The sequence below is a fragment of the Pollachius pollachius genome (assembly GCF_949987615.1).
Source record: "Pollachius pollachius genome assembly, chromosome: 9".
Classification (NCBI taxonomy): Eukaryota; Metazoa; Chordata; class Actinopteri; order Gadiformes; family Gadidae; genus Pollachius; species Pollachius pollachius.
Genome location: NC_136942.1, coordinates 19,573,022 through 19,587,970, shown reverse-complemented (window position 1 = coordinate 19,587,970; position 14,949 = coordinate 19,573,022). Strand labels below are relative to the sequence as shown.

Below are 14,949 nucleotides of genomic sequence, written 5' to 3'. Positions count from 1 at the left end.
AATGTGACATCATTTATGCAGTGTTTAGTGGATTGTTCTGGTCCTAGAACGCCGACCAGCAATTTTCTGAGAAGATGTTGAGCCGATTTATGAGTGGCAGCATCAGGAATCTTGAACGAGAATACAACTGCACCGTCAGACTCTTGGATGATACGGAATATACGTGTACCATTCAGGTGAGTCACCTGTTCTTCGTGCGCTATTTATTGCGATTGTACTGACCTGGCTGCAGGAAGCGTGCAGAATGGTTTAGCGAAGGGACGGGCAAGTGTCTGCTGGTCCTGCGGCTCTTTATCAGGGAGCTGGTTCATCTGTTGTCCATACAGAATTACGCATTTATTTAGCCCAAATGAACCAGCACGATGTTCAGTTGCACGCTACGCTTATTGTATAGAGCTATGGGACTGGGTTGACTGCTAGTGTGAAGGAGACAGAGGAGAACAAACCAACCTTATTCCTTAGCTGATCAAAGATGAGATTTAGTTGATGCCTCCACATGCAGGCTATGCCATATTATATTTAGCTTGAGATAGTACACATGGATTTGGGACACACATGGAAGGAGACGTATGATAAAATAATGTTAAATGTAATGTTAAAATAATAAAATAATGAAAGCTATTTAATATTTCTGCAAAAGTAAGACGGTATATTTAACGTTTATTTTGTAAAGCAATCAAAATACAAGGGAACGATCTAGGCATTAATATAGTTCATTGTTAATATTGTTAAGATTACCCCATACTATATATATATATATATATATATATATATATATATATATATATATATATATATATATATTACCACAGGGTTAAAGATGGATATAAGGCACTTCCTGTGACAATCCTATTGCTTTAATGCGAAAACACACTAGGATATAACGGGACAACCCTATATAGGCTTACACACATCTCCATAACAGCTTTCCTCATAAGTATGAATATATCAATTCATACATGCATAGTAAACACAAGGCCCTGTTCATTCAGTGCGACTTGTCTGTTTATGTTAGGCCCTGTTTAATCAAAGCTTACTGATGGCCCCTGTCAAAATGATGCAGTCTTCTTCCCTGCTTTCAAGTGGCTGGATACGGTGTTCACCTGTAACTGCAGTAATCCTCAGATGTGTCTCTTTCAAGTTAGCAACATGTAGAAGATGCATCAAGAGATGGCCTATTTCTTTCAGCACACCTGTATGAAGCATGTATTTCTGTTGTCATTTTGAATTCCATTGTTTGTTGTTTGTTCCTCCCTGTCTATGGATTGGTAAAGAGTGGTGTTTGTGTGTGTGTGTGTGTGTGTGTGTGTGTGTGTGTGTGTGTGTGTGTGTGTGTGTGTGTGTGTGTGTGTGTGTGTGTGTATTCCGCCAGTAGGTGTGCTGTGTTTGCAGCAGTGTCCTGTGCTTTTTGGGGTGTGACGTCAGCGGAGGGCGGGGGTGTTAGGGGTGGTGGTGATGTAGCGTAATGCTCTGGTGTTGCCGTGACCCTGTGGCACTCTTGGCTCTCGCGATACACTGGGTAGAAACACAATGCTCCTCCAACTCAAAAGGCAGCTACTGCTCTGCTACTGGCTGCCAGAGACTGAGAGACCATGATTGTTTTTATTTAGCAGCACATTTTACCTCCGCCTCCAGGCCACCAGGTTATTGCAGGATTCCAGGACACCTAGACCGGGGGTCTTGAGCAGGCAGAAGTGTAACTAGGTCATTGGTTCTCTGTCTCCTTCTGTCTCTCCTCTTTCCTCTGCGTTGAGCTCTGCTTCTCCATCACTTCGCTTTGAGATTCCTCTTCTGTCATCCCCACAAGACCTGTGTCCATTCCACCGGTGATCCGCTTTAATTGTCTCTAATTTGGATTCACCCAAAGGTCGACATCGTCTGCCTTACTCCTATTAAACCATATTTTAGCGGAAATAATCTGTTACAATCTGTCACAGCGGAGGCAGCCCTCATGCTTCTCTGGGTATGACTGGTGCCCGCTCGTTCATGATTGCCGGGGCTCTATGGGTCTACGGCTCTAGGCCTCAGCTCAGGACCCCTGATGGGATGATAGGCCTCAATAGTAGTAGTAGTAGTAGTAGTGGTATCATGCTGATCCATGACCACATTTGGACTTGACTTTGTCCTTGTTTCAGACCGGCCTCCGCTCCCAGTGCATTCTGTATGCAAGTATCCACAAAGACAGGATGCACTCAAAGCATAGGCCAGCCACGCGTAGGAAAAATCAATAGTGTGTGTTTGACTCCAGAAGCGAAAACCCCCAAACATTATCGTCATTGGTTTTCTATCATATCCATTATTGATGAGCCGCGGTAGTGCCCGGTCCCAAGGGCTTCATCACCTTATGTTGACATGTTTTCTCCCATTCCTACTGACATTTGGACATGTAATCCAGCCCATTGTGTATGTGAGTGTGTGGGGGGGAAGTGCTGTCTCCCAGGTGGCTCTGAGGACACCGTCCTCTGTACATAACCCAGCGTGGGTCAGGTGGGCCGCAGGCTTTGTGTGTGCCTCGTTATGTTGGCTAAGACGTTGCTACGGTGACTTCCTAGTTACTCTGCCAATATGTGCAATCTCTTTATTTCTCCAAGGGAAATGCTCCCCACCTCCCCCTTCTCCCACTCTGCCGTTGGAGAAAGAGCCTGGCCAAAGAGCCAGGCATTTGTTCCTAAGAGCTGCGTTTGCACACTGGGAAGTAATTTATTCCCCTTGTCTGCCATTGGATGAATGCTGAGGTGACTAAGGCCGCACCCACCCCTGCTTGTATCCTTCTCTTTGTCTGCTGCGCTCACATTTCCCGTACAGACTGGCTATTTAGACACCTTTTTTGGTTGCTTGTTATACAAGCCCATAGTTGCAATTAACATTTAAATTGGGGTGGCGGTATGTATGAGGGGTTGTTTTAGTGCTCTATTTTATTTTCCTTTTTCTTGAAAGTACTGACTCCTGCATCTCTTTATGTCTGTCTATCTGCAGCTTACCTGCTTGTCTGCCTGTCTTTCTCCTCTCTCTCCTTTTCAGTCTCGGGCACTCTCTCTCTCTTAGTTTGCCCCTCTCAGGGTCTGTTTGAAGGGTAAGCCCCCTACAGCACTTTTCTGTGCCTGCTTCTTTTTCGCTCATCATTTATCGGGGCTAAAGAAGGGTGCGCCCTCAGACACTCTCTCTCCCACCGTCCACCTTGTTGCTGCCCTGCATATGAAAGATTATAAAATGTGTGCGAGACATGAATGATTGATGAAACCTAATCTCAGGAGGGCGTCGCTCACTGTGGTCACCGTCGTTCTCTGTGTGTGCAGAGGGCCGTGACTGAGCTGTCCTAGCCTGTTACGAAGGAGACAGTACCCTACATCCCAGGCTAGACATGGACACTATACTGTACTGACCACAGCTGTGTGTGGATCCCAAATAGATTTTTGGATATGCACAAATGCAACCACCCGACCGTACATAACCATTTATCTATTTCAAATGTGATTATTGTGAGGAATCGCGTGTAGGTGCCTCTTTTTTGACGTGGCCTATTGAATTGCAAAGATTAAGCATTTTATCAAGGCGTGTTAAGGCATTTTTTATGTTGCAGCAACAGCTAAAATTAAGTTTGGCTCCTAAAGAAGAGATGTCGAGTGAGTAATATTAACTACATCGCTGTGAAATATCCCTGCCAGATTGGAATCATTTCCAGTCCATTCCTAGCTTGAATTATTTTGCAAGCAAGAGGGACAGAGAGAAAGGGGGGTGGTGATGAATCATCTTTGAACAGCCCTCTTTCTTGCTGTATATCACTTTTCAAGCATTGCTAGTAAGCACTGGGACGGCACAATGCTGAATTTGGCATTTTTTCTGCTTAATATGGCGCGTGTCGGCCAATGTCCTGTTTACCTCCCCCCATCCTCCTCCCTCTCTCCGCCGTGTGCGTGAGAGATGCTGGTTGTCTGGCCGGCACGCAGACTCTCAGGGTGTGGAGAGCCGTCTGCCCGGCCCTCCATTGTGTGGTTGGTGACAGAGGGAAACTGAGAGGGCCACGGGGGTTACACTCCAGCTGTGGCCATGAACACTTACTCTCCCACCTCCCCCACCTCTCCCACCTCTCCCCCCCAAACCTCACAATGACGCCGCTGAGGCAGCACCAGTGATCCCCCTATACCTTATATCTGATCCGACATTCCTGCTTTTTAATAGCAGAACTTCTGGTCCAGAAGTCCTACTTTGTTATAGCAGAACTTCTTGAGGGAGTCTGCACAGCGCCTTGGCCGGAAACCAGAAACAGCAAGGGGCGGAGTGATGCCTTCTTCCCTGTTTCGTTACCACAATATTGCAGTGGATGAAGACAGAAGAGGATTTGAACATGAGTATTTCAATAGTTGCCAGCCACAGTGCTGATTTGAAAACTTCAAAGACCCTTTTTTCACAGTTAACTCCGTCTGCCTGAGTTTCTGTTCCCCAATTAAGCGCTTACTATCCCCGCCCTCATCAACACCATCAGTCGAAACAAATATGAAATATGCAAAAGGAATTTAAATGCTAAGTTTACTCAGATGGAGGTTTCTCTGCTTTCAGACGGTCAGATATTCGACTAAAGCCTAATTTGTGTGCCTACTCTATACCCTATATGCCGTCAATAGCCCATGTCCCACTGTGGGCTTGGGGTTGACTGTAAAGAGGAAAGGAGCCTGCAGGCCTGTATAAACAAATTGCACAGCTTGTTGGTAATGTTCATACGCTCCGGTGGAATCCTAATAGCTGACGCGCCGCGCCACGGCCCCAGGGCATCGCCACGGCTAGCATTACGGGAAAACAACGAATCAGTAAACATGGCAATTTTCATAGGTAGAAGATCATTATTCAAATGAATCTACATGATCAAAGGTTCAGCGAAATAACACATTTGTGAGCTACATTCAAATGCAGACATTATTCAGGATGGAGATTATCCCTTGTGGCCTTTGTACATTTAGCTAACCTTCATCCATATTAATGTGTTCAAATTTCAATTACATTGTTAATATACATTTTGAGATAAATTAACTTTATTAATCACAAACTAGAAATGTGGTTGTCATGGTGGCAAAATGACATATAGAATCATATAGAATGACTTATCAGGGACATCATTTGCATACTATAATGTACAGCGTCATACTATAATGTACAGAGTCATACTATAATGTACAGCTTCATTCTATAATATACAGTATAATACTATAATGTAATGTGTAATGTGTCATACTATATTTTACAGTGTCATACTGCAATGGTATGTGTCATACTATATTTTACAGTGTGATGCTAAAAGGACCAAAGCCTCCCAAAAGCCTCCTCTGCTTTTATCTTCCATCTGCCTCCTCATTCCCCATCACTCGAGTCCCTTTTTCTTCCCTCATGCTCCCACTCAGAAGGGCCTCCCTGCCTGCTCCACAGGCCGTCTCTTTCCACCTTATTACTCGCTCCTTCTTCCTTTGTTCTGCAGGACCGCAGGGTTCCTCAGCCTAATGGTTCTCCTGGCTCCTCCACTCTTATTACCGTTTCTATCACCCTTTTGATCCACCCTGCTGCTTCACCAGCGTCCTGTGTTGGTTTCTCCTCGCCCGTCTCCCCCTCCGTCGGGGTCTCTCAAACAGGACAGTTGAGGAATCCAACACAGGTCACCAGCTTTTTCTAGCCTAGAGAGTCCCCAAAGTCGGTTGTTCGTCATTGAGATGTATTTATGAAGTCTAAACATTATCATATGCTATCGCAAATGAGCAGCGATTCCATGTTGTGTCCATGTCGTGTCACACGTATAGCGAGTGCACATGCTTGCTTTTCAGGGACTTTTGTAACCTGCTTTTTCAACTCAAGGGTACAACGGTATTCAATTGCGGTTGAGGGTGATGGGGTGAACAATAAGACGCTGTCATTGCAGGGCATGGATGGAACCTCATAATGCTTTTATTTGAGGGATTTGGCAGTGAAACGAGTCTCGTGTTATAAGCCTGAAGGGCTTTACATATATATATATTTAAATGTATATATATATATACATATTATTTTCCAGCCAGCCATCTGCTTTGTGTGTGTGTGTGTGTGTGTGTGTGTGTGTGTGTGTGTGTTTAAGGGAACGACAAATCCCTCTGGTTACTCTACAGATGTGTCTGTGGCTGTGCAGAAGGATACTTGAGCTGTGTGGGGAGAATTTTCTTTCATCTCAGAGTTCAAAACACTGACAAAGCATTATTCTCAGGTGTATCATGACTCACAGCTCTGCAATCCTCTTATGTACAGAGGTGTGTGTGTGTGTGTGTGCGTGCGTGCGTGCGTGCGTGCGTGCGTGCGTGCGTGCTGTGTGGCTGCAATATGCCGTTGACACCAGAGTGGGGTTGAGGGTAGATCAAACCTTCCCCACCCCTTGAATCTACCTGAATATTTATATTTTATGCAAGTCTAATGTGTGTGTGTGTGTGTGTTTGTGTGTATCTGTGTGTGTTTCTGTGTGTGTGTGCGTGTGTGCGTGTGTGTGGGGTGCGCATATGACTCTATATCTTCCTGCAGGAGAACAAGCTTATTTTATTATAACAATAAAGGCTTCCATAGTGATATGTCATTAGATGGCTCTCATTGTTGCATGTCTGTCTGGTCCTAAAGATTGCACCCACAGCAATTCAGTCATGCAATCAGTCTCCTTCTCCCTTCGTGTGTGTCAGCGTAACGGTCAGAGGAGATGAGTGTCGAGAGAGCCAAAACGACGAATACACACACACAAAAGCACAAAAAGTCCTGCTGGCGAAAGCACACGATCAACCCAGAATGTGTAAGGAACTAACCGGGATTCTGCATCATCTTTGTTTGGAATGGACTTTCATTAATCATGTCCAATGAATGAACTCCGCGCTTGGAGTATGTTCGCCGTAATTGTAATAAACTGCAGGGGATTTTGATTAATCATATAATTTCCTTTCTAATCAAAGGGACCTTTTGCCTGCTGGTTTCCGTGCGAGAGGCTCCACCAACGGGTGGAATTACATTAGTTTCATCTGGGTGTTTTAGAATGGCTTTATTTCTTGAATAAGTTGGATTCAAACATAGCTTAATGTGGTTATTTTTCACATATTCAATACTCTGCCCAACACTGCCAATTAAAAACGCATGCATGCACACACGCACGTGCACACACACACACACACACCCACACATACACACACCCACACATACACAGACAGAGAGAAGCAGGCCTGTAGCAAAAGTCTCTGTGCCTGATAGAACAGGCGTTCCAGGAGGCCGTTTGTTTGGCTACGACAGACAATAACATCCTTAGTCTCCTCTCCTGTCCTCCACTGTACCGGCTGCCTTTATTATCTCACAGTAGGGGGTCTTAGGAGGGGGGGCGCCGCCCCGGGACTGTATGTCTAATGCTGCCTTACTGGCACACTGCCACTAGTGAGCGCATCGTACCTGTTACAGGGCATGCCGTCCTTTGGTTCAAAGCCTCTGCTTCTCTCTTGTTTTAATTGGAGACTGATGGGCTTTATCAGTTTTATCCAACATATGTTTGGTGTTTGCTTGAGGGATAGTATGTGTGTGCTGAACGATCTCTTTGGAGTGAGAGTAAAAGAGCTCTCAGATAAAATGTCAGCATTTTTTCCATTCCCATTTGAAATGCTCGGGCCTCTGTGTTATGGGAACCATGTCCTCAGGTTTATCCCCTGGGTTACCCAGGCTGCATGGGAAGCAGTCTCTGACTCTATCGGGTCTATGGAAGAACCCAGAGTGAAATAACCCTGTCGTGTTTCCCCAGGACACACCCCAAAGCGGAGCATGTTTGCTCTAGAAATGTTGTATTTCCTCCATTACTCTGAGCTTGTGGACACAGAGTATGGTGGCGTGAAAAGACTCAAACACTTACTGGCACGTTCCTAACCAACTCCAAACTGGGTGCACTAGATAGAGAGAAAGAGAAGGAGAACGTCAAGAGGAAGGAGACGGAGAGAGGGATCCATATGGCAGCAGGAAAGGGAGCCTGGAGGGTTTGTGTCAGCAGCAGTGCTGCCCCTCGACCTTCCAAAAAAACCTTTCACAGAGGCTTCATGTAGCATAACCACAGGTGTCACACATAACACTAATTAACTCATTATGCATCCACTACAGTGCAGGAGTGTTGTCGTGAATCCCATCGGAAATGCAAAAGCCGCTTGCATCTCCCGATATAGGATTCAAGTGGTTCCTGAAGTGGCGTGAATTGGCTCATTGAAATTCAAGGAGAATGGATCGGCCTGTCTTAATACGGTGATCAATGGGAGGTCAGCGTTGCAGGAGGATGCTGAGGTGGCGCCCACATTGCTAACGGTGCTAATAGTGCTGACGGTGCTTACGGTGCTAATAGTGCTGACGCTACGCTGCTGTCCCGCCCTGCTATTTTTAGCTGTAGTCACGCAAGGCAGGTACGGCGTCTTCGGGGCGCACATCAGATCGGATCAGGTCCATGCAGCCACAGTGATGACACACACAAATGTCAGTCATCCAAGTGGCCAGCCCCCCCCATCCCTATTCTGAAAAGACCCATATTTTGTAATAAGTACATAGACCTACTACTTTAAAAATATATTGATGTTTTTGAGCATCAACTGTTCACTGCCAAAACATAAGACATGGTAATAATACTTGGCAATGGCAGTGGGGAATTCAAGACAATTAGGTATTTTTGCACTTCAGAGGCAGTCTATCAAGATCGTGTTCCCATTAGTGCTTTAAAACCAAGAAAATCATCAAATGACTTTTACGCCACATTTAGGATACAAAAATCCAAGATGACATCTCCTCTTACTGTAGATGTTCAGTTCACAGCCTGTTCCACAAAAGTCCCAATGCAAGTCATATTTTATAATTCCTTAGGTTACCTTGGCGAGGGGAACTTTACATTTCTGGTACCTTACGACACATCACTGAGTATTTCCATCTCTATAACCTCTAACCTATAACATCTCTACAAATGATTGAGTAATTACATCCTTATGAAATAAATCCTGTGTTTCCTTCCAGACAGCAAGGGAACTGTCTTCTATAATTGACCAGGATGGCAAACAGAACGGTGGTCATTAAGGAGCCACCCAAGGGCCCCTACTGGATGGCCCCCTGCCAGCCCAGGGTCCCAGGGTCTGTGTGAGTGACAGGAGGTCACTCTGGTGTTTGTCAGCCTGAGTCTCGTGAATTGATGAATTGGTTATTTAGAGGTTGTTTGTTGGTCTGGAATGTATCTGACTGAAGATGGGATCAAGTGGCGTTTTTCTTCACTCCCAAAACAGAATTGATAATTGAGGATATTATTACATGAAGGTGGATAGAGTCCTTGTATTCATTTGGGAATTAAGAGGCCTAATAAAAGCATATTTCCATCTTGGGCTCATTCATCATCCTTTGATGCCTGAGGAAATTGAGGATCTGGATTTGGTGCGCTGACGTGTATTTTAGTCTAATTAACCTGTTGCTTGTCGCAGAAGCTCCCTTTAAAATCCAAGTTGCTCTTTGAATAATGGATTAACGGAGATCTGTTGAATTATTCATGAGCTTCTGAACAATAGCGAGGTTCGGACATTCGGGGAATCGACTAAGGTGTAATGCCAAGCAAGGGTTATCGTATCCAAATTGGATGCACTTGTCCCTGAACAACCCCCACGTTGATTGCTTGTTGAGCAAAAAATCTACATATGCTGTAAACTGAGTTGTGAACTTCAGTCCCTCTCTCGCTGAGTCAGTGTTTAGGGCGGTAACGAGCTGGAGAACCTTGGCAGCGCAGCGTCCTTTAGTGGTGGATGCTTGAGCACACTGCCCCGTGCTGATCTTCAGAAGGGTTTACAAAACAAGCTCACCTCCCCCATCCTATCACCAACCATGACACGCGTCTTTGATTCTCAAAAGGACAGGGAAACAGGGTAAGCAAATTGCTTACTAGCACGAGTTGTTTATTATTCCCTTTCAAACTTCAATACCCCCCACAATACTGTAGTGCTCATCTGGGTCCTGCATTATGGATCGGTTGTGGTTGTGTCAAATAACAGAGGACACCTAATCCCATATTGTGTCTCTAAGAAAACTGGTGAATGTCTTGCCTGGGATCTCGTCTGGGCTGTGTACTGGAGAAGTGGACATAGCACCCACTGGTTTTATATTACACACAGCATGTTGAGACTCTCTCGAAGTAGGATCCTTTGATGATTGTGTGTTTGTTTGTGTGTTATCGGCAATGCACACTGCCACTACACCTATCGTAAGACTGACCTGACACGCCTACTTTATGATTCAGGCTCTTTGGAAACAGTCTTAGGGGAGGTATTACAGGTGAAAAAATCCTTTCCTTCTTTAAGATGAAATATTAGCAGATTCATATTAACAAAAATTTTTGATTGTTTTTTTTGGTCACTTTATTTATCCCACTATTCATTTATTCACATGATTTGTTATGTGTTTAAATATGCACCAATTTGCATATTACGGTAAACAAAACATTTACTTTGTGGATTTAGTGAGACTGGTATGTGTTAATGTGATTGGGCATTGAAAATGACACAATGTTTTCAAAAATCCCTCTACATTTCTAGCTATATAGTGGCAGTATTTATAATTATGTGGCTATAACTATTACGAGCAATGAGTTGATGAATTCAGCAGTTGTGCAAAATGTAACCTTGAGAAAATCACCCTTAAACAATTACAATAATCTGTTGGAGGTTATAGCAAATCATAACAATAAACCATAGAAGATATTTTTATTATTGTGCGCATGTTAGGAAAGTTTAGATTTAGATTCAGGACAACTTCTTTAGCTTTATAATAACATAACATAAAAATGCCTCATTGTGTACGATAATGCCACCCTATTATGTACTGACAAAATGTCATAATGGCAATGACATTATCAGACTGACAAATTGCATTCATTTATTTGAACAATCAATTATCTTAATTATCATTGGAAATTTGAAGAGAGGATAGCCGCTGCAAGAGGGTTTTGTCAGTGAATCATTGCAGTTATCTGCATTGTATAGGTGTGACGGCAGAATTAAAATGAAATACAAAGTACAGAGTACAATTTGAATACAAAAATTAGGTGTTTCTCAGGGATGTGTCAATCACTAAAATTTGAATAAGGTCAAAACAGTCTATAACCGTTTCTCAAAATTATTCCTCACAGTCCATTCTGGAATAAAATGTACTGCCATCCATGTGTGGTCCAGGAAGCAGTCTCTCACACTGACCTTCCCCTGATATCATGGAACAGGCATTAGCCCTCCATGAAGATGCCTTATGCCACTGCTGGATTACCCAGGATTATGGCAAAACGTTGAGAATCTAGTCCACCGAGAAGGCCTGTTGGAATCACACGTGGTCGTATAGGGTGTTTATTACATTTGTGGTACTTTCCATTTCCTGTCAATCAAAAATACAATTATTGTCGATTACATCATGTATGACGTTCTGACACAGGCTAATGTATGCATTACCATAGCATGTCCAACTATTATGGCTGTTTTCCCTCTTGCATGTGGGCATGCAAGAGGGATGTTATTTCCACGTTCTTGGAAGCTATATTAGCCCGTATCCATGGCAACTGTTCATTCTATCATTACCCAGGTGCGCTGCATGCATAGTACAAACTGCAGACTTGCATCTCAACTCCTTTCACCCAATCCTCTCATTGCATTCTTGACTCTGGCAGAAAGGCAAGATCTCTTATACTCAGTGTGCATGCATACACACGCTTCTGATTCCAGCGCTATTATGGCAGTATAAACCAGTGGTGTGTGAGCGTACATATCCTCCTGCCCAAATAAGTGATTATGTTCCCTCAACTTGCCAGACTAATGAGAACAATAAATCCTCAAGGACTGAAACTAATAATGGAAATTGCAATCATTCTCTACCTTGGCACGTTTTCTTGCCTCTATTGCATGGTACTTCTGTTTTGTTACAGTTACAACTTGTTAAATATATATTAGGTTGATGGTTTCATCAGGCAGTGTTTCTTAGGTCAAGGTTTTGTAGTAACTTAAAGTATGACAGCATTGCTGTGTTTTCTATCTATATAATGATACCACTAACCACCAGCATATGAACAGGCCACCTCATACATAGCACATACATATGACATGGGCCTACATTCGTATGTACATAGCGGAAACAACCAAAAGGACATAAATGGGTCACAGAGAATGAACAAATGTATTGCTCCTTTCCTGTATTTACAACCCAAACTGCTCTCTTAAGACACAGGACGACGCACACGATATCGGATTCCAGTCAGCGTGAGAAACACTGCTTTTACAGTGTGGGAATCAGTGCTCTAACGCTGCTTTGTTTGGGGGGGGGGGGGGGGGGGGGGGGGGTAATGGGGGCCCGAGGAGCCTTAGCATTAGCCCATTTCTTGGTAATCCAGTGGCAGAGCTTCGGATGGGCTCTGAGCTGGAAGGCGATCAGGGAGTCCCAGTGGAGGGTCTGGCATGACGTGATCCTACTGTGGCATGAAAGGGGGCCGCTGGAAAAAAAGAAAAAAATGAAGCTAATTACATGGTAGTAATGAGATCAGGGTTTTTGTAATCAGCGTTGGTGGCGTCTAATTTTTTTTATTGAGGATACATTTGACTCGATGATTGCGTAAAGGAGCTTTTTTCTATCTCGGAGATAAGAGCTTTCCGCTTGTGAGATTCCCTGATCACTGAAGGTTTTCAGGGAGGCTGTCAGAGGACATTCCTGCCCTGCTCATGAGGGTCGGTCGGGGGAAGTCGTGCAGATATTGGATTGTGCTGTCGCGCTAATTGGGAGCGGTAGAGGACAACCGTGCCTGGTTCCGATCCACCATGTCACATATTAGTGACTGAGTCCTGCTTTAATGAGGAAAACCAGGAATGATTCACATTGAGATTCACTTTAGTTCACGTGATGTGCAACAGAAAAGGGTTAGCTGAACACAGTTCCGATAAATGGAGCGGATCAGTCCTTAGCACTGTCCTCCGCTCAGAGCTTAACATGGTGATTCATAATCACCATCAGCAGCCAGAAACTCCTTGTCAGTGTGAAGATGACGGCGGCGCTCGCCTAATCACTCCGGGCGGACAACAAAGGGTGCGTCCTAGCAGTGAGCCGCCTTTAGCCTACTTTGGCTGCAGCCGGCCCGCTCGGGCAGGAGGGGTCTTAAATGATCTGCACGTTAATCACTGTCACTTGGCCAGCTCCCCATCCCTAGTCTTTGTGTCTGTGTGCATTTGTCTGTGTGCGTGTGTGTGTGTGTGTGTGTCTCTGCATACATGCATGCATGCATTTGTGTGTGTGTGTGTGTGTGTGTGTGTGTGTGTGTGTGTGTGTGTGTGTGTTAAATACATGTGCAAGTATGTGTGCATTGCATGTATAGATGGATAGATATTCTCAAATGAGTAAATAATCATCTTTGCTCAACGGCGGTCCCTTTTTGAAAATGTTGCTTGTATTCTCCATCTAACCCAGATCATGGATTTTTCCATTAGTGGAAGTTTAATACAAACCTTGCCTGAGTAGATAAGGAACGATATAGTTGATGTCTGTTGGAGGAGGAGGATGAGAAGAACGAGTAAACCATGAGTGAAATGGAGAACGCTGACCAAGGGATAATAGAAGGATACGAGGAGTCATTTTCTTTCCGGATTATTCATTTTAGCCTGACCTCTAACCTCTCTTAGGAGGCAGTGAGAGGAAACACGCCCCCCTTGAGAGTCGCCTCTATCTACCCTTACCTTGCTGCCTAAAAATAGATTCACCGAAGCAACAAATTTAAAATATAAACCGCGATGTCAGCGTGCAACGTAGTATGCAGCTCTCAGAGGGGGATACAGCGTTTAACACTATGAGGTGAAGGCCGTCCGCCTCACCTCCTCTTAAACAAACTGCTAGAGCCAGCACACCTTTTCATGTGTTTGTTTATGCTAGAGAGAACCTATTTTACGTTGTGATGATGATTAGCCATTTAACCAATGCAATGTCTGGTCTTTGGGGGTAACCACCGCTCCTGGTAACATGGCGTTGTGTGAAGCTCAATTCACACTTCTACGTAGCCCCGTGTTGGCGAAGATCGGTGTCGGCACTCAGAGACACGACCTTTGCAGCGCCGTCCTCATTCAAACGTGGTTAACGTTCACACGTGCAACCAGTGTAGTGGTTCCGACTGCACGTGTGAATGAGCGGACAAGCAGAAACAGAAAGGTGAGACCATGGCAACACCTACGAAAAAAATCTTTTTGCCCCCCGTTTTCCTTGGCATTGTGGCAGGAGTTTCTCCGTAATGATGGAATCATTGCAAAAACGCCTGAGTCTGCTCTGTTGAAGATATGCTAAAAAAGCCACACGTGTTAAAGATCACGCAAAATAGGGGGGAAGACACAATTGCATAAACATTTTCTATCTTCCACTCTTTTGTGACAATCCAGACTAGTCGTCAGAAACACGTATGGTTGGCAGCGGCTTGATTGGTTTTCCTATTTGGAAGTTCCACTGTGGATTTCGCGTGTTTCTGCGGAGAAAGAGGGAGGATTCTTCAGGAGAAGAATTACATAACATAATGACTTATCCAATCATGGAGGTTTCTGCACGACTGTTCATTATTTTTAAGCCATCGGCCTGGGCAGTAGCTCCCCCCGTTGAATCGGCTGGGCCTCTATGCTAGCCGGTCGCCCTACACACAGGACCACATCGCTCCTGGTGCCTTCCTGATCTGCATGATGATAAAACGCAGGATCCACAGCCGTCTCAGGGCCGCTCTGCTCCCAGCTAGTCCAGGCCACATGCCTGCTCTGTGCTGTGCATCCAGGCTACCCCACCACCCCGCCCCCTGTCCCCAGGGCAAACAAAGCCCCCATTCAGGCCGCCATCCCCCTGTGATCGTGCAGAGCAGCAGAAATCTGTTCCTCTCTGCTCACTGCGAGGTGACCCGGCTTTTTTCTCTTCCCTTTTCTC

General features: G+C 44.7%; 1 protein-coding gene across 1 annotated transcript in view; it reads left to right on the top strand.

The window, feature by feature from the left end:
• Positions 1 to 74: 74 nt before the first annotated feature.
• frmd5a (FERM domain containing 5a) overlaps positions 75 to 14,949 on the top strand; it is a gene marked incomplete at both ends in the record, with an annotated part of 44,161 nt that continues 29,286 nt past the window's right edge. Inside the window, one exon of the mRNA XM_079743852.1 lies at positions 75 to 176. Coding sequence (XP_079599978.1) covers positions 75 to 176 — 102 coding nt within the window. The remainder of the gene's footprint in view (positions 177 to 14,949) is intronic.